Source organism: Astyanax mexicanus, chromosome 6 (genome assembly GCF_023375975.1).
Source record: "Astyanax mexicanus isolate ESR-SI-001 chromosome 6, AstMex3_surface, whole genome shotgun sequence".
Taxonomy (NCBI): domain Eukaryota; kingdom Metazoa; phylum Chordata; class Actinopteri; order Characiformes; family Acestrorhamphidae; genus Astyanax; species Astyanax mexicanus.
Window position 1 is genome coordinate 27,067,844 of NC_064413.1, and position 24,903 is coordinate 27,092,746.

General features: G+C 38.5%; 1 protein-coding gene across 1 annotated transcript; it reads left to right on the forward strand.

Moving 5' to 3' along the window:
- The first annotated feature begins 15,803 nt into the window (after window positions 1-15,803).
- tent5aa (terminal nucleotidyltransferase 5Aa) lies at window positions 15,804-21,197 on the forward strand. Its single transcript, XM_007257267.4, has 2 exons — window positions 15,804-16,637; window positions 17,565-21,197. The coding sequence occupies exons 1-2, from the start codon at window positions 16,224-16,226 to the stop codon at window positions 18,342-18,344; spliced, it is 1,194 nt and encodes a 397-aa protein (XP_007257329.1). The 5' UTR covers window positions 15,804-16,223; the 3' UTR covers window positions 18,345-21,197.
- The last annotated feature ends 3,706 nt before the right edge of the window (window positions 21,198-24,903 follow it).

The window sequence follows — 24,903 nt, forward strand, 5'->3', positions numbered from 1 at the left end:
AACAGATAGGTAGGCGTGTGTAATACAGTGGACAGTGAGTGGACATGGTTTTTAAAACCTTTAGCAGCAATCCACTTGTACCGGCACAACACACACTACCACACAACCACTATGTCAATCAGTATCACTGCAGTGCTGAGAGTAACCCACCACAAAAATGGTACTTGCTCTATTATGATATGACTGTATAAATGACCATAAAAATGTGCCATGTTATATGGCAGAGAATTAAAAATAAGTTAACTGTGCGTCATTCTATAACAGTGCTGTTCACATTGCTTCTGACTGATATGAACAAATAATTTGTAATCGTTAATGAGGTCAGTTTTAAATCTATCACATTTGTAACAGGAAATGTATGTATGGAAGCAAATGATTTCTGTTAGCTCTTCTAAGCATTTCTGTGTTATTTTAAGAGTGTTATTAACCCCTGTGGTCATTACATCATGAGCACTTACAAGCAGCTCATCCATGCCTATTCCTGTTAGAAGGTTCAGAATAACCTGTTATTTGTCATATTAGGAGTCAGATGAGACCTACTCAATTATTTTGAGTGATGTTAGCCTTTTTTCTGTTCCATTTTCATTCATGAGCTCATGTTAATCTCCTCCTGTTGAGGTTGAGTTTGATTCTGGCAATTAGATAAGGTGGATGACTCCTCTCTAACAGAGTCCTCCCTGTGCATACTGAGGCTCCATTACACTGTTTAAAAGGTGCAACTGTGAGAGCAAACTGAATAACCCCCCTATAAAAAGTGCATTGTGATTAGGCGCCTTAATAGGCGGTAATTACTGACATTGTGACATTCAGTCATCAGAGATGGGTCTTGTGAAGAGAATAGCAATTGCCTGTTTGACTCGATTAGTCCGAGAGCAGATGGTCTGTGAGGCTGACAAAAAAACATTAGGGGGTTGCACAGACGTCTTGAGATCCATGTATGGCAAAGTGTATTTCTTGATTAGGAGAGTTATGTCTTATACAGGTGCTGGTCAACGAATTAGAATAATTTGAAATAGTGCAATCATGAAATTCTTTGAATGCATTTTTTGTGCAGAAAGCAAATCAGGTGTTCACTGCACCTGTCCTACTCGTTAGACTAATCACAGAACTCGTTACCTGGAAAAAAATTTGCTCAGCTGAGCTTTCCAAAAGGCCCATTTAGGCCATTTAACTGTGACACTGTTGTTTTATTGAATTAGAATAATGGAGAAACCGTTTCATTGAATTAGAATAATTTTTATTATAATTACAATCATCACTTTCTCAGTATTTTGTGGCTGCCCCCTTGGCTTGTATGACTGCCTGAAGTCTCCGCGGCATCGATTTGACCAGCTTGTCGCAAGTTTCCGCACTCACAGCTTCCCAGGCAGTGGCAATGTTCTGCTTCAGTTGGTCCAGCGTAGTAGGCTTTCTGTCGCGAATTTTGCGCTTGACGATGGCCCAAAGGTTTTCAATGACATTGAGGTCAGGCGAGTTGGCCGGCCATGCCAAAACTTCAAGCTGTTTTTTAGTGAACCAATCTTTGGTCGACTTTGCCGCATGAGCCGGTGCAAGATCCTGTTGAAATATGAAGTCTTTTTCGCCGAACTGTTCCTTAACAGTCGGAATCAGGAACGTTTCCAGAACATCTTGATATACGGCAGCATTGACAGTCTTCTTGAGGAAGCAGAGTTTCCCTACACCTCGAGCGAACATGCATCCCCAGACCATAACGCTCTGGGGAAACTTGACGGATCTTTTCACGCACTCGTGGTTGTAGGTTTCGCCACCACGACGCCAGACACGAGGACCTTGGTCACCGAAGGAGATGCAGAAGCGTGATTCGTCACTGAAGACCACTTTCTGCCAGTCTTCAGCAGTCCACTCGCCGTGTTCTTTGGCCCACTTCAGCCGTTTCTCCATTTGTTTCTTGTTCAGCATCGGTTTTACTGCTGGAACGCGAGATTTGAAGCCGAGTTCGCGCAGATGACGGTAAGTGGTTGATCTGGAGACGTCAGCGCCGGTCTGCTTGTTCCACAAGTCGGTGAGCTCGGAAGTGGACTTGAACCGGTTGCTGACTGCGATCTTTCTCAGCTGCTTGTTGTCGCGAGCAGAAGTTTTTCGGACGCCGGAACAGTTGGTGCGCTTGCTGCAGTTTTTCTTGAGAGCTTTGCAGACGGAAGACTGGCTGATGCCGAGCTGCTCAGCAATTTTAGTTTGGATCAAGCCTTGTTGGCGAAGGGCTTGAATTTGAGCCACTATTCCGGTTGAGAGGTCGCGCTGCTTACCCATGACTGATTTTACAACTTAGAAATTCTACTCAACCCTGACTTTAGACTGCACAGTGAACACTCTTCACAGAAAACAAAAATTCGAGCATTTATTCTAATTCAATGAAACGGTTTCTCCATTATTCTAATTCAATAAAACAACAGTGTCACAGTTAAATGGCCTAAATGGGCCTTTTGGAAAGCTCAGCTGAGCAAATTTTTTTCCAGGTAACGAGTTCTGTGATAAGTCTAACGAGTAGGACAGGTGCGGTGAACACCTGATTTGCTTTCTGCACAAAAAATGCATTCAAAGAATTTCATGATTGCACTATTTCAAATTATTCTAATTCGTTGACCAGCACCTGTAAAGAGGGATAATGGCTGTCCTAAATTAACCCAGCTCACATGTCTGCAAAGCTCTGCATCATTCTGAAAAGGCCTGCAGTGCCATGTGGATGGACCTCTCTGTGAGGAGTTAACACAGCTGAGGTGGGGGAAAATTGTATTGTGGTTTAGTTTAATAAAAACTACAATGTAGAAGCAGCTTATTGCTCATAGTGAGTATTCTATAGTGACAAATGAACAAGTCTGTAATCAAACAATAATGTACTATTTTTTTTAAATGCTTTCTTTCTATAGGAACCCATTAAGGGGGAAATAAACATAACTTAATGTATTGAAACAACAACAGAGAAACACTAAAAGTCCAAAAATGTATTACTGATCATATGTACTCTTAACTGCCAAATGAATAAGCAAAACTCACTCAGGTTGCCAAGTTGAGGAGGCTGAATCTACACAATCCAGTGCATGGCGAGTTCAGTAACTTCTACCATGGCAAGCGACAACGAGTAATACTCTGTAAGTTAATCAGCTAATGAATACGTTTGGAGTCTTTTTATTGTTTGCAATTTTAAACTGGCTCATGTGAACTTTAGCTAACCTAGCTATTTGCACCACTAGCTGCGTTAGCTTAATCGAAGCGTGTTATACCAAAAATCCCACTGTGCCAAAAATACACACCCCAGAGCTGGAGTTACTACTTTACAGGTCCTAGTAATATACTGTGCTTAAATTAGCATATAACATATAAAACCTATATTTGAGTAGCCTACCTTTTTATCTTGTTGCTAGAAGCTAGTGAAGACTGGGCAGGTGCCGCTGGTAGGAGAGGCAGAGAAACTTTTGAACTCACTGCCAATATGTACTCTTGTTTTATTTCTTTTTTGGTCACTGATCTTTTTTGAGACATGCTGAGGCATTTTAGGCTGTGTAGCAGCTAAGGTTTAGCTGAACCAGCCCGCTCGCTAGCTTCCATGCTGCAGCACCGCTCGCTGGCTGTTGTATATTGGCAACCTCGGGGGTGGAGTTAATGTTGAGGGGTGAGCAGCAGGCGGAGACAGCGGCCGAAACAAACACAGATACCGTGATGGACTGCACAGTCCAAACCAAAGAATAATGCAATATTTTTTACATTAAGTTTTCTCTCATCTGAAGCCAGTTTTGATTATTTCTGAAACTGCTGACCTCCTGTCATTTTCAAGACAAGACAAGACAAGAGTCTCTAGAATTTACTCAGAGCAGTACAATAATAAAAAACATGAGAGCAGTTCTGCAGATTAAAACGCCTTGCTGATCAGAAAGCTCAACAGAGACTGGCCAAAATGATTGAAACTGACAGAAATACTAGAATAGAAGAACTCTGATAACTATTCTAAGTCCAGTTTTCCAAAAGCATCTTGGAATTAAGAACATTAACATGAAGAGAGAAAGAGAGTGCTCAGTGTGATGCTCACTTGACCATTTAGAAATGGTCTTATCACTAAGGACCTTTTGGGAAATCCACCTCTGTACAATAATGGCGAGCTGAAAAGCACACAATGGCCGTTTCCACCATGATGAAGTCACAAACCAAAAGTTTAAAAATAAGTTCAGTGGTATTCAGCAACATTCCAAGACACCTGATCTGAATCCAAATAAGGACAACTCTAGGATTTAGCTAGGAATGTTTCCAGCATATTATGGAAACCATCTCACAAAGAACTGAAGCTGTTTAAAAAAGCACAGGTAGGTCATACCCAATATTGTATAGTGCTCCTAATAAAGTACTCAGCAAGAGTATGAACATTATCCTTTGTAAACTGCTGTTTGAAGTCATGAAAAATCCAAATAAACACAAATTCACTAAGTCAATCACCTTCTTATATGGAATTATCCTTCGTGGAATCCTATTAACTGAGCCACATTTAGGAGCAACAACTGCAAACAAACATTTGTGGTATCTTAAAATGAGCCTTTCACAGAGCTGTGGATGTATTTTGGCCTCTTTGTTTTGCAGAATTGTGATTTTTTCACTTTGGAGAGTTTCGAGCACAAACTGTCTTTTATGGAAGCCCATTTCCGCCACCTGAAGAAAAAAAAACATCCTCAACTAAGTCATAATTATGAGATAGAAAAGTCATAATTATGGGATAGTAAGTCATAATTATGAGATAGTAAGTCATAATTATGAGATAGTAAGTCATAATTATGAGATACTAAGTCATAATTATGAGATAGAAAGTCATAATTATGAGATAGAAAGTCATAATTATGAGATGACTTTTTATCTCATAAATATGACTTACTATCTCATAATTATGACTTTTTTATCTCATAATTATGACTTAGTTGAGGACGTTTTTTTTTCTTCAGGTGGCGGAAATGGGCTTCCATAGAAATGGGCTTCCATACCATAGTCTTTTTAAGGTCATGCCACAACATTTTACTGGGCCTGTGTATTCTGTGCTTTTTCTCTGTCCCTGTCTGTATACCTCCATGTCCCTAGGTGGTGCTGTCCTAGGTCCTGTCTTCTGCTCTGCCTGGAGGTGAATAAAAAAGGTGGGAAAACCACCATCCTGAGGACTATTTGACTGAGAGAAAGCTAAAAGACAGAGAGAGCTAGAGCTATGTGTGCACTGACATTTTAATGTGTTATTTGTTAGCTTGCCTAAGTGTGTCATTAGGGTGTAAAGCTTAAGTTTGTGTTCACCTTTTGTGCTAGAAGGGGGTAAGTGCCATTTGTTTTGTAAAACTATATTTTCTCCTGTTTATGGTTAGTTAAGGATTTAGGACTATTTTCTGTCTTTTCTTTGCTTTGTATTTGGTTTGATTAGATATATTTGTGGGTGGAGTTAGAGTAGGTTTTGTTTATTGGTTTGGCCTTGCTTACCCCCTGGAGGGATTGCCTTTTCTTTTATTTGTGTGTAAATAGTTGTAAGTACACTTTTGAATTTTCTCATTCCAGGTTCCACATTTTTGCCATTTGTAGATAATGGCTCTCACTGGGCTTGGCTGGAGTCCCAAAACTTTAGAAATGGCTTTATTACCTTTTCCAGAGTGATGGATCTCAATTACATTCTCTCTCATTTGCTCCTGAATTTCTTTGTATATTTGCATGACCTCTAGCTTTTCAGTATCTACTATCTACTTTACTTTGTCAGGCAAGTCCTATTTGAGTGATTTCTTGATTGAGAGCAGGTGTGGCCTCGGTGTGGATGAAGAAATTGAACATAACCACAGTTATGTTCTTGGAGGGGGTGCAAGTACTTTTTCACACAGGGCCATGTAGGACCATTTTTTCTCCCTTAATAAAAAAACATGTAAAACCGCCTTGTGTTTACTTGTATTGTCTAATATTTGAATTGGTTTGATGGTCAAACATTTGAGTGACAAACATGCAAAAAAAATAAATAAAAAAATATTGAGGGCCAAACACTTTCATACAGGGCCATGTAGGTTTGGTTTTGTTTTCTCCCTTAATAAAAAAAAATCCCTTTTATTTAAACTGCATTTTGTGTTTACTTGTGTTGACTAATATTTGAATTGGATTGATCTGAAACATTTAAGAGGGACAAACATGCAGAAAAAAAAGAAATCATAAAGTGTGCAAACACTCACCACTGTTTCTACATTTTTTTAAACTAACATGCCACATGTAATTTGAAAGGAACTAAGTGTCCCATGACTTTTGCCATATCCCATGCAAGCTACTACATGCAATTTAAGTGTGGGGCCTCCTGCATAAAATGTGGCTGTGATTTCTACCAATTGCTTGTTCTGACTCGCAAGATAACACCTCACAACTTAAACAAGTGTGGCCGCTTTCAGGTTGGTAACATGTTCTATTTTCCTACAGATATCCAATGTTGATCATAAATGATTTCCATATATTGGCTTGTTGAGACGATAAAATGTGTTTCTCCTGCATCTACAGTGTCCATATCTGCAATGTTGTTCTTTGAAAGATTAATATTTATTTTTAGGGAAATATTTTCAGAAATGTGAGGTGTGTGCTTACTTTTGCTGGATACTGTAACAATTGATTATTCTAAAAAAGAATGGGAATTATGTTTGTAAAAACATTAACACTAACATGAGTCACATGAGTCCAGTAAGTCATGTCCAAATAAAGTGTCCAGCAACTCAAGTGGTTTTCTTACTTTTGGGAACAATTTTGAACATCTGCTGTGAGCAACTTACTCTATGCAAGAAGAGCTGATGTCCAAGTGTGTATGGAGTTCTGGAGATCATTCGGTCCTATTCACCTCTCTTTAACCCTCCTGAAAATTCTTCTCAGCTTGAAGGTGAAAGGCACATGATCTTCAGACCCTTAAGCAGATGTGTGTACATAAGTCTAGGAATGCTGGTTGTGAAGACATGAGGCTGAGGCCCCAACATCCTTTTCAACATGACTTGAGCCCCATTAAAGATGGGATTTTAAGAAGGAGCTGAAGCAAGCCAAGAATATTAGTGCACTGCAGATCGTCACCAATTTTTAGAATTTCCCCTCCAGGATCAATAAAGCCATCCATCCATGGCTAAAATTCTTCTAAAAGCTGCCAGCTGGTGTCTGGCTATGCATTAGTTTTGCATCATAACAGCAAACAACTACTAAAGGCGCATGTTATGAAGGGGTTAAATCATTCCAAGATTGCATTTTTAATCTTTAATTTAATTATTTTTTTATTTTTTATTTAATTTAATTTAATTCTGAGTGGCTCAGTAGTCTCAGTATTCACTGCTTTACTTTGAGCACATTGGCTACCTAGTGTTTGTATTGCATTGGTGGCAGGAGCATTGCAAGAATAACATGGGAGTCTAAGAGGGTGGTTTAATTGGCTAAATTAAATTATGAAAAAGAATTGGGTTAAATAATTAAAAAAAGATTGCAGTAGTCATCAAAAAAGCAATTTGGAGAAGGCACTTTTTATGCTAGAAGTATTGAGCATTTTAAACTGTTCTTGTATGAATTATTGCCTTTGTAACATGCTAATAAACCTGATTTGCACTGGGGCTGAATAATTTGGGTTGCAACAGTAAGTCTTTATTTTTGAATAAAAGCATTCCTTTCTTTTTAGTCATTCAGTGTTGAAGTGGCTTTTAACTAATGCATCAACAAAAATTTGCATAATATACAGGCTTTATCAACAGTTGCTGATGCTGTGTAATGGGAAGTTACCTAACAAACAGTGCCAGAGATTATGTAAGTTAGTTATCTGATCAGTAGTGGCGTTTTTTTCACAACAATGGTCTTAGATTAAGTGCTGCCGAAGTGCATGTAAAATACACGCCATGTCTACCCATCAATGGTTTATACATCTGACAGTAAAAAGTATTTAATAAAGTATTGTTTGATTGATCAGAAGAGTCAGTCAGGAACACATCCTTTCAAGACCTGTGCCGGAAAGTGACAGTCAGTGTTCCCTCCTGATGCATGGAGAAGTCATCCGGCGGCCCTCCAGCCACACAAGATACCTAAGGAGCTGTGTATTTATGACAGAAGTGGATAGAAAGAAGGATAGACTATCCATCTTAAGGAGTTCCTGTTCCATTGTCACTCTGCCCAGATGGCAGGCCAGGGCCAGGCCTGGACAGTCCATTCATTGCTCAATAAGTCCTCTTGGAGATATACTCTAGGCGGGGATCCCTTTAAAAAAGCTTTTTTTCCTGTTATGCAAGAAAGAAAAATGTCTACATATTTGTGTGGCTTTTAACTGACATTTTTATGTTTTTTTTTACGTGTTAAAAAATGCAAAAGTTATAAATTGTTATAAATAATATTGGGGATATCAAAACAATATCTTTTAGTAGGATTGGTATTTTTTCAAGGGGCAAAAATATTGTGGTATTTTACTGACGGGACTGCATGCCAGCATGGCAGTCCAGTACCGGTTCCCTCTTCCTCTGCAGCCATGCATTTGTAAGGAATACTTATGGTTTGCATTTTCTTGTTGAAAATCCTTGTTGCATGAATGTTTAGAAAGCAGTATATATTGCTTTAAGTCCTGAATGTGCTTGTTTGACAAAATGCATCTATCACAAATTTTACTCATTTAGATTTAGATTTAGATTTTTCCTTATGTATTTGTTGAAAAACAAGATCCTCTGTCCATCTTTGCCCACCTGTTTTTCCCTTATTACTACGTAAATTGCTGCTAATAAAAACACTTGTTTGGAATGTGGTGCAGGCCTGAAATGCAGGAATGTAATGGATATAATATAATAAAAGTCAAAGTAAAGAACACTTTTAATTTGCATTTTCTATTTATTTTGTAAAAAATTGGAACGAGTTAAATGAACTTGAAATCTGTTTACTCACCAGCAACCTCCTTATCTGTAAATGATACATTTTTGAGTTGAAGCTGCTAATATTTTTTACAGTGTACATATCTATACTGAACCATTTTTTTTATTTAATTTAAATTCCCTGGTCTTTTCTGTTCAGTGAATGGGGTTTGATGTCGGATAAAGAGATAAGCCACTCAAGGTGATGCAGTAGTGTTTTACCACAAGTAAAATGCCGCTGATAAAATCCTATTGGGGCTGGTAGTGAAGGGGGTCTCATACAGTAAAAAGAAATACCCATGTTTACATTATTTATATTTTAAGGTCAATTTCATGTGGAGGTCATCATTTTCTTTTCTCTTTTTTGCTGTGGGGCTCTAGGCGTGCAATTATGCTAATGTTTGCAGGTGACTGCGCACACCAACATTACGGATCATGAGCAAACGTCTTACACAGGCACTACTCAACACACAATACTGACAAAACCTGTCAATTTTACCTTACAGCAAACTAATTAAAAAGACTAAAGAGAAAGTCTGAGGCTAGAGGCTGTAATTCCTGACTTCCTTTCAGCAGTCCTGAAATGTCCACTCGAGCTTCTTAGTCTCTCTCCCTCTATAGCTTAGAACCCAACCAAGCCAGCCCTGCTGATCTCATTTGGCTGTCATGGAGCCATTTAGCATGGATTACCAGAGTGCTCTTCATTAGCCGCCTGCTTTGAATGATTAGGGTTACAAGTTGGAGCGTAACCGTGAACATGCCCGCTGCATTGTGTGACGTCAATGATCCTTCACGCCTTTGGCATAGTAAACGCTGTGGCCATGTGCTGCTGTGCACGTTCTGGCTCACTGCCAGGAAGGAGGCAGTGTTGAGAGTATCCCTCAGTAGGGATTTAGGGACATGTTGCTAGGCAGGACTAGAGAAGCCGTAGGACAGAGTCAGCGCCTATAGTTAAATAAATGTTAAAGGCTTTTTATTATTTAAAACTAATAAACCGAAAGAGCACTTAACTTGTATTTTACTGATAAGATATTTTCTCAATGGGTTGGCTAGCAGGGGGTTATTTAAAGGTGGACGTCTGTCACAGCTGAAGGAAAGCACGTCTGTTCTCCATATTACCTGCTAAAGCTTTTGAGCAGCAGGCCTCTCCGACTGAATCTTTCTGAGTAGGCGTCTGGAAGCTGCACTGTAAAAAGGAATTAATCAGCGAGATCAAATCTCGCAGAGGCGTATATGTTCCCCAATCGATCATTCGTCTTGAGACAGGAACACGTGCAACAGCAACATTATGAAGCTGCTATTGTCACTGATCCCTTAAAACATTTTTTAGTATGGAACCAGAGGCACAATGACTGCTTTATTTTTCCGTCTCGCTGGCCCACCACGTACAATCCCACCCTACTGTTCCTAAAAAGCTGAGAGATTCCGCATCAGGTTGTCCCTAGAGTCAGTGCAAATGAACTGAGTAGGAATGGAATTACCATTCTGGAGCGAAGGCCTATCTGATATTCTCCCAAAACTAACTGTGCACTTTAGCACTGCGGCTAGCGGTCCAGCAGGACCCACTCAAATGGCCCACCTGGAATTTCAATTGAGGATAAATAAGAGATGGCGAGGGAGCAAAAAAAACATGAAAAATCAGGAATTCAACATCATTTGCATGCTGCATTACTTTTTCAGTCTTTGTTTTTTACTATCTGAATGGAAGAATAATCTACATCTAACAGGGATGCCTTTAGATTTTTTTTTTTTAATTGAAAGCAGTAGCCTTTTGAGTAGGGATGGACAAAATTTTATAATACATGGCATGAAAGTGCTTTACACATCTTTAACCAAAAAAAAAAGAATTACAAAGAATTACAACTGAAGAAAGCTGGCAGCACAGTGCACTTTTTAAAAGTATTATACTGCATCCTCCATACAATTACACTCTCACCACAATCTCGCCAGAAAGATGTCTCAATCTCCAAATCATACAGACTGTCTCTTTAACATTATTAAAACATCAGATGGTAGTAGAAAAAATTGAAAGCTCTTTCAAAGAAAATGTAAATTCATATATTATGTACAGTTTACATACAATCATCATTTTGTTGCACTAGAATTACAGCTTTATTGTAATTTCCATGTACCCTAAATATAAAACACTAGCTGACTTTCTCATCATTATTTCCTCTTTACACTACAGTGTTGCACTCTAGTGATTACAGGAAATAAATTTTGTGTCACCAGTTTCATCATTGTGTGGGTTGACAACAATGATGAAACTTAGACCACAGGATACTGGTCAAACAGAATTTATCTTACCTGAATGGAGAGTTTGATACAAAACGATTTAAGCACACAAATACCTTCAAACAAGTACATAGCCAATAGTGTAGTAGCAATGCAATGCATAAAATGGTCTTTTTTATATCAGATTGAATGGTGCAATCTGTATGTATCAGAATTTTCTTAATTTTTGCAAACCTGCCTTTTGCCAACAGTTTTTTGACACATTTATAACTTTGATTGCATCAGTTCATACATTTATGGCCACAATTTTTTTTTACCTTCTAAAGGCCCCATCTAGCATAATGATGCGTCATCTCAAAAAACAAAAGTCATTTCAAACTGGTTTCATGAACATGACAGTGCGCTCAGTGTTCTCCAGTGGCCTTCCCAGAATAAAAAAAAAACTTTTGCAAAGTGTTAGAAAAAGAGACAAAGAGTGTAAAAGTGCTTCTGAAAACTCTGTAAGAACTGTGTAATGTAACATGGACCAGAATCTAAACATTTTCTGGAACAAGAAGATGGAACACCTTATGCAACACCTTACACTTACAGCAATAATAATAATAATAATAATAATAATAATAATAATAATAATAATAATAAATTACTCAAATGCAGTACAAAATATAACTACTCTATATTTTCTAACACAAAAATTGAAATGACAAAGCAAAGATAGTAGTGTATAGTAGTAGTATTAGTAGATAGTAGTGTATTGTCATTTCCTATTCTGCTGTACTGAACAGACATCTGGCTTGTGGTAACAAGCAAGTCAGAGACACATAGGAGAAAATAAGTTCCTTATCGCTGTACAGCATACTGCTTTTCACATCATGTTGGCACAAACAAGAAATGCATTGTTTATTTGATTTCTTTTTAGACAATATAAACCGAAGATATTTAATGTTTTGTCTGCAGGCAGGCAGGTTCAGTACCTGTATCTTTCACCTTTGTAATGTGTGCATAGACATGCATGGACATCCCTGAAATAGATCTCAGTTTAATTTCCTACATATGTCTTTGGACTGGAACACACCATTGCTGTTCCTGGGTGAGTTTGACCTGGTGCATATTTAATTATCCAAAAGATTTCTGAAACCAAAATATCCTAACAAGCAGTGTAAATATTTCATTTACTAACTCCATCGCTATTTATTCTATCAATATTTAGTTCAGTGGTGTTTCTTACCTCTAACACGTAATTCTTCAATTAGGATAATTCACTATTTTTTTCATTAAAGAAATATGTTATACATATTGAAAATATCACAAGTTCATACAGTCTGAAATACAACTGGAATAAAATGTGAACATGAGAGGAGGAGATTTGCATATTTTGAGATGTCAAATGTGTGGCATTTCCACACTGTCCCAACTTTTGTGGTTTGGGGTTGTCTCATCAGCATTCATTTCAACCACTCAGAAAGCTCTGGAACAGAGAAAATAGCTTGTAAATGTGAATGAATTCATTATGACAGACTTAATGTGATACAGTAGGTTCAGATTTTGTGCTCATAAAATTCTCAGTCTTGTCAGTTCATTGGCAGAGTCACCTCTCTGCACTTGGTTTATTAGCCTGTGTCCAGAAGAGTCTTGGTCAGGAGGTTCAAAGATGCGCTCTTGGCATTTACAAAAGAACCTTTTTATTTTCAGGCGGCAGGAAGCCCCTTTCTCCAGACACCAGGCTTCGACCAGGTCAGTAACCTGTCACATGTCATTACTTACTTAGATATTCACACTGCTTTGTGTGTAGCCTATGATGCAGCATTATACATAATATAGCACAATTTAGGTCTGTGTATTGACAAAAAAAAAAACATTTTTTAAAAACATTTTATTCCATTAGAACAGTGGCATCTAACGACAGCATTAAACACTTCTATCTAGTGTTTGGGTTTTAAACACAACACAAAATGAACCACTGTCTGCCACCAATATTAAACTGTTAAGTATTAATTAAAACCTTTTTTTATTGATACAGCCATGCAGAACAAAATATTGCAAAACTTGAATATACTGAAGTACACAATGATGCTACACATTGACTCTCACACATTTTGCCTTTGAACTTCACATTTCACTGTTTATTCTTCTTTTGTGTACATTTAGTTTACATATCTGTTCATATTTTTTGTGTGATCAGGCCATCATCAGAGCATTTCACTGCTATTCGTACCAGGTATGAATTTAACAAATAAACTTGAACTATTAACATTTTCTTAGACCTCTAACACGATGGGATAAAACAGTGTGGTAGAATACTTACATAGGAGTGAACTACTTTTTAAAATTTCAATATTATACAAAGACTATGCAAAACATGGCCATATGAGAAAGAGAGCGACAGTTAAAGATACAAGAATGTGAATTATGCAAAGACTTCAATTCTGACTATAACGACTGTGCAAATGACATGTAAACTATAAAAGCAGAAGAGCAGGGTAGTGGTAAGTGGTAAGACTTAAAGAAGATAAAGAATTTAAGAAGCTGGTGAGCTACTTGAAGTACGTTTAGACGGTAGTGGAGTAAATGTTTAACAGCATTATGTTTAAGTTTAGGATGATTTTACATATAGGCTGGGGTCATCACCTAAGGTAGGTGTAGGTCCACAGGTCTTCCTCTCTAGGCTAAGACTGTGTTAGAGTAAATGGGATAAGCTGGATTTAAAGGGCTGGGCGGCTGCAGTGACGCAGACCTTGCACTGTGATGGATCCTGACAGATGCCCCACCCTGACACTGCACCCAATCTCTGACTTCTTCCCTCAGCCTAGGAAGCACCTGGGATTCAGCTTATCTTCTATCATCAGAGTTTCTGACGTACACAGTCTAGGAGTGAGCTGATGCCAGTAATGTATAAGTGAGGTCAGTAATATGCAGCGTGAATATTTTTAGCCGAGATAAGAGCCGTTTTTGGCAGCAACCTATCTTTAAAGCTCCAAGTGCTGTGTGCTGAAGGATCTGTGCACTGTTGTAATAAATGTACATATGACACATTTTTGTATTTATGTATGGTTCTTAAATGCATTAAAGCCATTTTCATTTAATTTGTAAAGTGTGCTTTGTTTGCTTTTTTAACCTACATTATTAATGTGTTTTATTCTATAGGCTGTTGTTTTTCTTATTATTACAATTTATGTGTACTACAACAATGTACCTGAAAACAAATCTTTTCATGCAGTATATACACCATCCTATAATGAAAACTAATGTAACGCTACATAAGATATTTTTAATGGTGGGTTTCCTGTACTCTGACCTTAGCAAATCATTTAAAATATTTTTGTTTGTTTTTTCACAGCCCCAAAAACAGTTCTACTATTGTGAACAGGCAAATAACATTTTTCAAATCTATTTAACACCAGTAGATGTAAACAGTTTAAGAGTAGGGTTGTTCAATCTTTGCAAAGAGCCATTGTGGCTTTAGGTTTTTATTCCAGCCAAGTATAGTAGAAAACTCCATAATATTAAAACTTCATAATATGAACTTGTTTTCTTTGCATTATTTAAGGTCTGAAAGCTCTGAATCTTTATTGTTATTTCAACTATTTCTCATTTTCTGCTAAAATGCTCTAAATGAAAATATTTTTATTTGGAATTTGGGAGAAATGTTGTCCGTAGTTTTTAGAATAAAACAACAATGTTCATTTTACTCAAACATATACCTATAAATAGCAAAATCAGACAAACTGATTCAGAAACTGACGTGGTCTCTTAATTTTTGTCCAGAGCTGTAAATATAGCTGTATTTCACATCACCACCTCTAGGGGGCAATCCAAATACACCAGATTGGGGTTTTGTGGAAAAAAAACTGTGAATGTTTACAAAATGTCTGTTTAGGGTTTTTTTTATTCTACTTGGCATTTCAAGCTTACCTCTTAAAATACATATTTACATACTTTTATCTACATTTATCTATTTACATAACATATAAAAGTGGTATTGTAATGGTTATATGGGCTGCAGGCTATTTTAAGCTTTAAAAGCCATGCGATGAGTTGGCCACATGGTATTTTCTTTTCGTCCCATTCGTATAGCACTGTGTATTTTTTATATTAAGGCCATTAATCCTGATGAACTGCACTGCAATTTAACTAGATAATTTCAACACAGTCCTAATAAAAGTTTTATTAAGCTAGCATACCTGTTAGAAGCACCACAACAACCACTTTTGACGGATTTTCTGGACTACGCCACACCTGTGTAACTGAAAGAAAAGACATAGGTTAGGTTAACCCTGGTGACTCTTCTTGCTGCACTTGTTTAGTCTGTAGCTCGCTAGCTTAGCCAAGTAGTTAAGCTAATGGTGTAAAGAAACTGGTAGGTTAACATTCGTTTTAAAGCGACGAAAAAAAAAACAAAAGCGCAAAAATACACATTTAAAGGTCATTACTCTGCTCTACCTCACTGTTAGACTGTGGCAGGTGCACTTTTAGAGTGTTTCTACAGAGCGATATAGTTAGCTAGGTGTGCCCTGAAGCCACGGAGCCACAGGCTGCTGAACTTTACGAGAAAAGATCCGTTAGTTTACAGCATTTCTTAAAACCACCCGTTTTTAAACAAGACCCGCCCACAGCACGGGGCTAACTGCCTGCGAGCCAGCGCGAGCGTGAGACGCTAACCAATCAGCGCGCTGGAGGCGAGTCCCTGTGATCCAATCAGCGCGCGGGGGACGAGATTTCCCCTGGATACAGGTGGAGAAAAAAAACTCCAACGGCTGTATACAAACGGCCACCCCACTGAGAGCAGCAGAACCTGCACCTCCACTGGAGACACGGGCGGACAGAGAGCTGAGTGCGCTGATAAACCCGAGAAAGAAAAGAGAGAGAGAAAAAAGGGGAGAAAGAGGGAGTATCTTCAGCTTCAGAGAGGAACCAAGAGGAACCCGCCCGGAGTCAACATTTATTACAGCTTCTCTCAAAAACTTTTTTAAATTATTATTATAGCCATGCAGCTTCAGCAGCGTCCATAAGCTTGCGTGAGTTATCTATCTCAGCGGCTGGTGTTCCGGATGAGGCTGGACCCAGGCTCTCTCCTCTAGACTTGACCCCCCGCCCTCACCGCTCACCTCCGCGTCCCGGGCTCCGTCCCGCACCATGGCCGAGGAGGACGGCGCTGCTCCCGGGGCCGCGCAGGGCGGCAGCTTCAGCGTGCTCAGCTGGGAGCAAGTGCAGCGGCTGGACAGCCTGCTGACCGAGAGCATTCCCATCCACGGCCGCGGAAACTTCCCCACGCTGCAGATGAAGCCGCGGCAGATCGTCAAGGCTGTTAGGAGGCGCATGGAGGAGCGCGAGCTGCGCGTGCGGGACGTCCGGCTGAACGGCTCCGCGGCCAGCCACGTCCTGCACGAGCAAAGCGGCCTGGGTTACAAGGACCTGGACCTCATCTTCTGCGCCGAGCTGAAGGGGGAGGCCGAGTTCCAGATGGTCAAGGACATCGTGCTGGACTGTCTGCTGGACTTTCTGCCTGAGGGAGTGAACAAGGAGAAAATCACACCCCTGACCTTAAAGGTTGGACCAGAAATATTATTAGATAGATTATTTATTTATCATGCATGTTTAGACTATAAAATATATTGTATATTTTTTCCTTAAGAGTTAAAAGAAAAGTAATGTAATATCTTTTTACTGTTTAAATAGAAATGTTACTCTTTATTCATTTATTATTTGTAGTTTATTGTTTATTAGAAACAGTAGTAGTTAAAGGTGTAGTAGTAAAAGCAGTAGTAGTACTAATAATATTAAGTTAATATTATTGAGTAATAGTAGTAGTTGCAACAGTAACAGTAGCACAAGTAGCATTACCATTCTTTAAATCCTAAATGATATTTATTATTATTAACATTATTATCTAAATGTTACATTATCCCTGATGTGTTAAAAATAAATATTTAATATTAGTAGTAAAAGCAGACGTAACTGTAATTGGTTGTAACAGTAGTATTGTTAGTATTATTGCTATATTATAGATTCTCACTGCATATTTTTGAAAATCTGCCATTTAGACTTGTGCAGAAGTTTTGCAGATCAGTTTCCACAAAGTCTATGCATTCCCAAACGGTGCTGCCCATTTAAAAGCTCCAAAATACAATTAGCTAAGTTTACTAATAGTAAAACCTTGGTTTTCGATTGCTAAGAGGATTGGGTTAAACCAATTTAAAGCCGATCCTGCTTTCTCAGCTTCTTAGACCTGACACAGAGTAAGGGCAGGCGGTGGCGCTGCCTCTGAAATGACTTGAAATGAGTTGTGAGGTCTGCAAGACTGCAGCACAGTATTGCAAAATGCACCCACTTTTCATACATGTCTTGTGGGGTTCCAAACCTAAAAACTGACTTAGACAAACTGATATGAAATGTTTCAGGGGCAGTTAATGGATATGCAATGAATATAATGGATAGTCTGTCATTCAGAATGTGTCCTTTGACTCTGCTTTGCAGGAAGCTTATGTTCAGAAGATGGTGAAAGTGTGCAACGACTCGGACCGCTGGAGCCTGATCTCCCTCTCCAACAACAGAGGCAAGAACGTGGAGCTCAAGTTTGTAGACTCGTTGAGGCGACAGTTTGAGTTTAGTGTGGACTCGTTCCAGATCAAACTGGACTCACTCTTGCTCTTTTACGAATGTTCTGAGAACCCTATGGCCAAAACCTTTCACCCCACTATCATTGGGGAGAGCGTGTATGGAGACTTTAACGTGGCACTGGAGCACCTGCGCAACAAGGTGATCTGCACCAGGAACCCTGAGGAGATCCGTGGAGGCGGTCTCCTGAAGTACTGCCACCTGTTGGTCAGAGGCTTCCGAGCCGCCTCTGAGACTGAGATGAAGTCTCTGCAGCGCTACATGTGCTCACGATTCTTTATTGACTTCTCGGACATCAACGAGCAGCAGCGGAAGCTGGAGTCCTACCTCCAGAACCATTTTGTGGGGCTGGAAGACCGCAAGTACGACTATTTGATGACTCTGCACGGGGTGGTGAACGAGAGCACGGTGTGCCTGATGGGGCACGAGAGGCGCCAGACTTTAGGGCTCATTGCCATGTTAGCCGTGCGTGTGCTGGCTGAGCAGAACGTCATACCAAACGTGGCAAACGTCACCTGCTACTACCAGCCTGCCCCTTATGTAGCAGATGGCAACTTTAGTAATTACTACATTGCCCAGGTGCAGCCAGTGTTTGCTTGCCAGCATCAGACCTACTCAACCTGGTTACCCTGCAACTGATTGCATGGACATTTGATTAGAGACAGAGAGAGAAAGAAAAAAGAAAAAAAGAGAGTTGCATTTCCGTACTGAATCAGCTGAATCAGTTTTGCAAGTTGTCCTGAGCATTTAGGGAAGCCAGAGCAAATAGAAGGTGATTTGCATTTTAGCTCTGAATTCTAGCCCCATGTTTACTACACTGCAGTAAAGCAAAATTTGCCATTAAAACAGGACAAATGATAGTCAGCTGCTTCAGTTATGTTGGGAAACAGTTCTGTTGTTTTTTTAACAACCTTGCTAGCAGACATCATAAGGGTCTACATTGGCCTGGCCTTGTATATCTCTGGAAGGACTTTTAGGCCTTTTTTCTCAAACTGTCTAGTAGTCCAAGAGAATGCAAGCTGCTTAGAGATACCAGTCAAAGACCCAGCCTCAGTTTGGCTGACACTGTTGTTAACATAAAAATTAGGTCTTAACATGGCCCAAAGACTGGCTGTATTATTATTAATGCTGTGTATTGGAGCACTCCCGTCCTGACTGCGTGCATGCAGCCACTCTTTCTACATCTGCGTCCAGATGAGTGAAGGACAGAAATAGAGGACGACACGTCTCCTGCATAGGGGTCAACTTATTCACATTGTGAACAGCAAAAATGAATCTCAGAAAAAGAGGTGATATTCCTGATAAGTGTTTACAAAACCAAAGATTTTATGATTGACTGTTTTATCGCCCAGATATGGAATTAGTGCTGTCTATATTTGTATATGTGAAACACGCATTCTAAGTGCCTAATGCCAATGCAGAACAGTAAGGGAATCACGCAAACCATTGTAGATTTTTTTTTTTACAGGTGAAGAAACTACACAAAGTCCATGATCACCATATGCACACACACACTTATACACATGACAAAGGGACTCAAAGCTTGTGAATGTATGGGATGTATCCTGATTAACAGTGTGTCTTTTTTTTAATGGTAGACGTTAAAACCTATCCCAAGGTATCGTCAGCATCACATCACAGATAAGAAGATACAAAGTCTATCTTTCAATTTTGGAAAAGATAAAAAGTGGAAAGCAGGACATCTCAAGATTTCTGGTGCTTTACTTTCGAAACACTGCATCAAAACAGAAGAAAAAGAGTTAGTCACATGACCTATAACTTAATTTATTATTGCTCGCATTGAGCAAAATTTTGAGTCAATATGAATTAATTGACTCTCTTGATGGACTTGTTACTGTATGTATCATAATTGCTTGAGCTGGTAGGGAAAATCTTGCAGTACAGCATGAGCCTGTTGTACATTTTGGTTACAGTTCTCATCGGCTCTTACTCTAGCCTTTTATCACAGACACGTGGACGAAACCTCGTTGTTGGATGAGAGAGGGAGAGAGAGGCCAAGGCACGGTAGAAAACAAAGAGCTGTCTTATTGAACAGAGAGGAGGGAATGTGTATCCATCCGCTGTCATGACGGACGATATTTGTTGAGGCACTTCTGATGGTGGGACATTATTTGATGTAACACCCTAGCAGGGAATTCCACAGTTACCGCTGAAATGGTCTGACTAAAACTGGCTGTGTTCATGCTCTCTCAGTCCTGCTCGCTGCTCTATGTTCTCAGCGTCAACCTAACATTTAGCCTATGCTAACAGAGGGTTAACCTGTTCTAGATTAATACTGGAGAGAGGAAGAGAGCATGTTCGGACGGCTGCACGGATATTTAAACTTGAGGAGGAGAAGGGGAGCAGTGAAGTGTGAAAGTCTGCGTGGGAGAGGTGAGCACAGCGAAGAGAAAGACTTGAGAGAAAGCTGGGGTGATGGGTGCAGCTGGTGATGGGGTTCACGTCCTTCTGCAAACAGTTTTTAATCAGAACCTCCTCTGTCATGGTTGCCAGTGATCTGGTACTGAGATGTAATTGCTTTAAGAAACACAAGCAGGAACAGCGCAGGCCCAGTGTAATCAAATACAGATTGATTATAAAAGGAATGTAGCATGGAAAATACTTTAATCATCGCTGTCTTATCAAGACATGGTTATTCACTCTAACTGTGAGTCCATCAAAAATTATTTCAATAAAATGACCGAAGAGAACGCAACCTGGCAACCTCCAGAACTATTAGTCATCTTGAAACTGATTGGGGTCATCAAGGCCAGGATCCCTCAGAGGGAGAGATTCAGAGTAAGCATCTGATTGAGAAGTGTCCCATGAGGTGGCGCTCCCCATTCCGCCAACTTTGCAGTAGAAGCTGTTTGTTTTCTACTGACAGGGCTTCTTCTTCCATAGCTGTGAGCGAGTGAGGAGCTCATGCATAGACTATGCTGTGTGTGTCTGCTGCTGACCTGAGCAGAAGTCTTAAACTTTCTCTTTTTTTTTCCACATATCCTGCAGTTTTACTTGCTCATGTCTTTTTCTGACTAGATCAATTCGTGGTCTGTATCCAACCTCTTTGTTTGGAGTTTGTAACTTTTTTTTATCATACATCAACAGTGTAATGTGGATGAGATAATTCACACTCACACACACACACACACACATTCAGACAAGGTTGGAAAGATGAAACAGTGTCGCTTAGCTCCTCAGCTGGCAAAAAGCAAGTAGAAGATGATGCCATGTTGCACAGTGTTCTGAACTGTTGTTTAAAAAAAAAGTAAAAAATGCAAGAGATTTCTTTTTCTTCTCTGTGGTTTTATTATCATGCTTGTTTTTAATACATGTATTACACATTCGAATTGTCACTCTGCTTTCAAATCTGTGGTCAAGCTGCTAAATGTTGATTTCTAAACTGCTTTTTTGCAAACGTTGTTGATGTGTCCGTTGGGTCGAAGATTTAAAGGATTTTTTCCTCAATAAAAAGTTTAAAAACCCCTATAATGTCACTCATGCTTTTTTATTGCAGCGGCCTGATAGCGAATTGTTTTTTACTCGTCTAGGTAACTGTCAAAAAATAAATGACTCCAGCCAGAGCGGAATTAAGGGCATTATATTTAAAAGCTTTGAATTTCATAGACTCTTCCTCCTGGTGGAAATATGAGATTTTCTGGGTTCACAACTTGTTGCAGTATCTGACAGGTCGGGCCTTTTGTATGTCTATATTTGGAGAAACAAAAAGAATATTTGGGAAATGATATAACAATGTTTGTGTTTAATCCTCTCACAAATATGATCTTTTAATTTGAAAAAAACTGCAAGGAGGAATATTTTAACAGCTCTAAAGTAAATATTCTCACTTCATTTTGGGCCCAGCTCCCAGCACACAGGGGAAAATGCTGGAGTGGGGTTGCCAGAGCAGAGTACAGTCCAGCCATAGCACACAAAAGAAAAAGAGAGAGAGGGAGTAAGAGAAAGAGAGCAAAATTACCCTGTTACTATTGCTGCCAGAAATAGCTGCTGGGTCAATGGGAGGGATTTGCATCCACCAAAAAAGAGACTTTGATGTGTTTGTGCCATGAATATCTTTGCCTGCTCATCAGATTCTTCTTCCCAGCTCTCAAACTCTGGGAACTTTGGCCTTCAGGCCTGAACTGCATAGTTGATAAAAGTCACACTCTGGGAGCCAACATCACCCCCAGAGAGAGTCAGTATCATACTGCAACCACATTAAAAAGTAGAGGTTAGAGGAACAGACACACACAAGTTAAAAAAAATCAAACAGCATTAATTAACAGGTCATGAATTTAAAGATATATTTGGTTGTGAACATTATAATGTGGGTTTAAATTAATGGAACATAGCATAAAGAAACGGAGAGCTCTAAATGCCTAATTGTAAAGAGATAAATCTCAAAGTAAATCAGGCATATTTTAAGAGTAGCAAGTTAAAGGTTCATATCGTGGAACTTTTTGAAATAAGACTTTAATGTTATGTCTAAACGCTGAATGTGCCATTTGTTTCATCAGATACAGATGGGGATCTAACCTGGAAAAACACTAATCTAATTGGTCCCAATTCCCTGCCAGAATTAACTCATTTCACAGAGCCTGGTGACTTACAGTATTAGCAGTTTTACTGAGTTCAGAAGCTTACTTATTATTATATATATATATATATATATATATATATATATATATCATAACTAGCGCATACCTCCTTTTCATGTTTCTCTATAATTAGAAGATCAAAAATCTTACAAAAATTATTTCACTAAATAAATATAATATAAATATAATTTACAGTACAGTACAGTATTTACACTACAAAATATAAAATAAGATTCTTATGAGGCATTATAAAGAAGTTACATCAATTAATACTATAAACTAATACTAATAGTTAATTAGTTAATACTAATTAACAGCTGTAGAATCAGAATAATGACTGTGTAATACAGAGCTATTCCTGGACGACTGATAGTGCTTATCTGTGATGAGACAGCAATAGAGATGCAGACATATTTATTTATAGGTTGGGGGTTTAGGCCACGAGTGACGCTCACATACAGATTAAACTCCTGTGCAGTGAGAGTGACAGGCCTGAGAGCTGCCTAAATTACAGTGTACACACACTATCATATACACAGACCTTTATTCATTCAAGGTACGGCCACTGAAAAATGTGTGTCTGATAGAGGATGCAATACAAGCAAAAAAGCATATTACACATGTACTACAGATCTGATATTTCTCAATATGAGATGGCTTTAATATTCTCAAAATAGATTATTCAACCTAGTTCCTAACCACATTATTATTATAAGGTGACTTTTTTTTTTTGCATAAAATAACATTTCAGCAGATTATTTAACTTTTTTTTGTAATAAAAATAAATGTATTTGATGAAATTACCAAAAACATCATGATCTCTACTTTGTATTCTTAAAATAGTGAGATTTCAAAGACAGTGGTTTTATATATTTATGAATATTACTATTATATATATTATATATATTTCATTATATATGAATATTGTTATTCAAATAAATACAAAGAGTGGTTAATTTATATTTGTTCATTGTTATAAAATGTTCACACAAAGTAATTGGGCCAAATGTAGAGGAAGTAATTGCTTCCACTAAATTGAATTCCGCCAAGTTATTACCTTTGCATTGCATGTACAATGTTAATTCAAAATTAGGTTGTTAATTAAACTGATGTTTAATTAGGAAACTCAAATTATTACATTCTAGAACATTTCTAGCAAATAGTATGAAGAAATTTAAGTTTTTTGTGCGTGATCTTGAAAATTTAAGTGACATAGTACAGTTATATTGTCCTTAGAATATTAAGATTAATTAGTTTACCACCTTTTTTATTAAGAATCTCATTGTTTAACGTTTAGAATGTAGTGATCATTGTAAAAAAAATGATAATTGCAGGGGAATATAATTAGTAGTAAAATTCAATATAAATGCACAGACCTTCAGACCTAAAGCCAGCTCAATCCAGACTAATAGTCAGTTGTGCCCAGTCAGGAATCAGACTTACTACCCGATGGTAATTGTCAGTAGGCCTTTTCACTAGGTTAATTGGTGCTAAGCATAATCCATATGACACAAATCTGTCTGTCCTGAATTCTACGGGTTGCGTAAGAAACAGGAAGCAGATTGCTTTAAATTAAGTACGTGCAGAAACAGAGGCAGCCTGTCCCCTCTGAACACACTCACACACACCTTTATCAATGCACTGGATTCAGAATGAAATTCACGCACAGGCCTCACTCTGATATAGAGATTTAGCCTGTTTTTGATCGTAGCATCTCTCTAATAGAGTGGCTTGTGTTGCTCTCAGAAGAGGTCAAACAGTCTGTTAGCAGGCACACTCAATAAGCAATAAATGTGCGCTGCTGTGAAGTGACATTTCTGTAAAGCCCTGCTGTATCACATCTCTGACATCAGCAGTCGTCCAGGGCAACAAGCCATTTAAAGCAGGCAAAATTCAAAACAGTGCAACGGGTATGCTTTAGACTGACCTGTTACACAGAGGAACACTTCTGTTAAAATTATATATTTAAGATGTTTTCATCTCATTTACAGAAGTGGACAATATGAAGTAAATTTTGTAGTTTTTGAGGATATGATATGGGATATAGGATATGCCTACCTCCATGATATCATCAGTGCTTAAAGCGAAATAATTCAAAAAAGTTATTTTATGGCAACGTAGTGGAGTCTCATTTTTAATAATATATATTTTTTTGGCTTATCCTGCATAAATGAGCAGGTGAAGATGGACTTTGCCTTTCTGATATCTCCATGTTTGCAGTAGCTCTTGTATCAGTGCATTAGCAATGCATCAATTGCTCAGGTAACCAGCTAAAGCTTTTAAAAAGCCAAAATTCATGGCCAAAAATATCTGGCAAAACCTACCAGACCACTCTGTTTTTAGAATAAATGTGTTTGGGTTTATGAGTAATTAAAGCATAAGTTTTGGGGATGTGGGGATTAGGAGACCTCTCTGGTGAGACTGTGTAAATGCACAAAATATCTGGAAGAGTACCTTTAATGCAGGTTAATGTCAGTGTTGCCAAATTAGCCACTTTGTTTCTATATTTTTATTTTTTATATTTTTATATTTAGCGACATTTTTAGAGCTAGCTCATCATTGAACAATTTGTGTTAAATAGGTTTAAAACAAAATAAATT

Excerpts from the sequence above, each read along its gene's own strand:
- tent5aa (XM_007257267.4), top strand. The coding sequence starts at position 16,224 with ATGGCCGAGGAGGACGGCGCTGCTCCCGGGGCCGCGCAGGGCGGCAGC. Across the intron at positions 16,638-17,564 it reads TCACACCCCTGACCTTAAAG|GAAGCTTATGTTCAGAAGAT; the intron begins GTTGGACCAGAA and ends TCTGCTTTGCAG.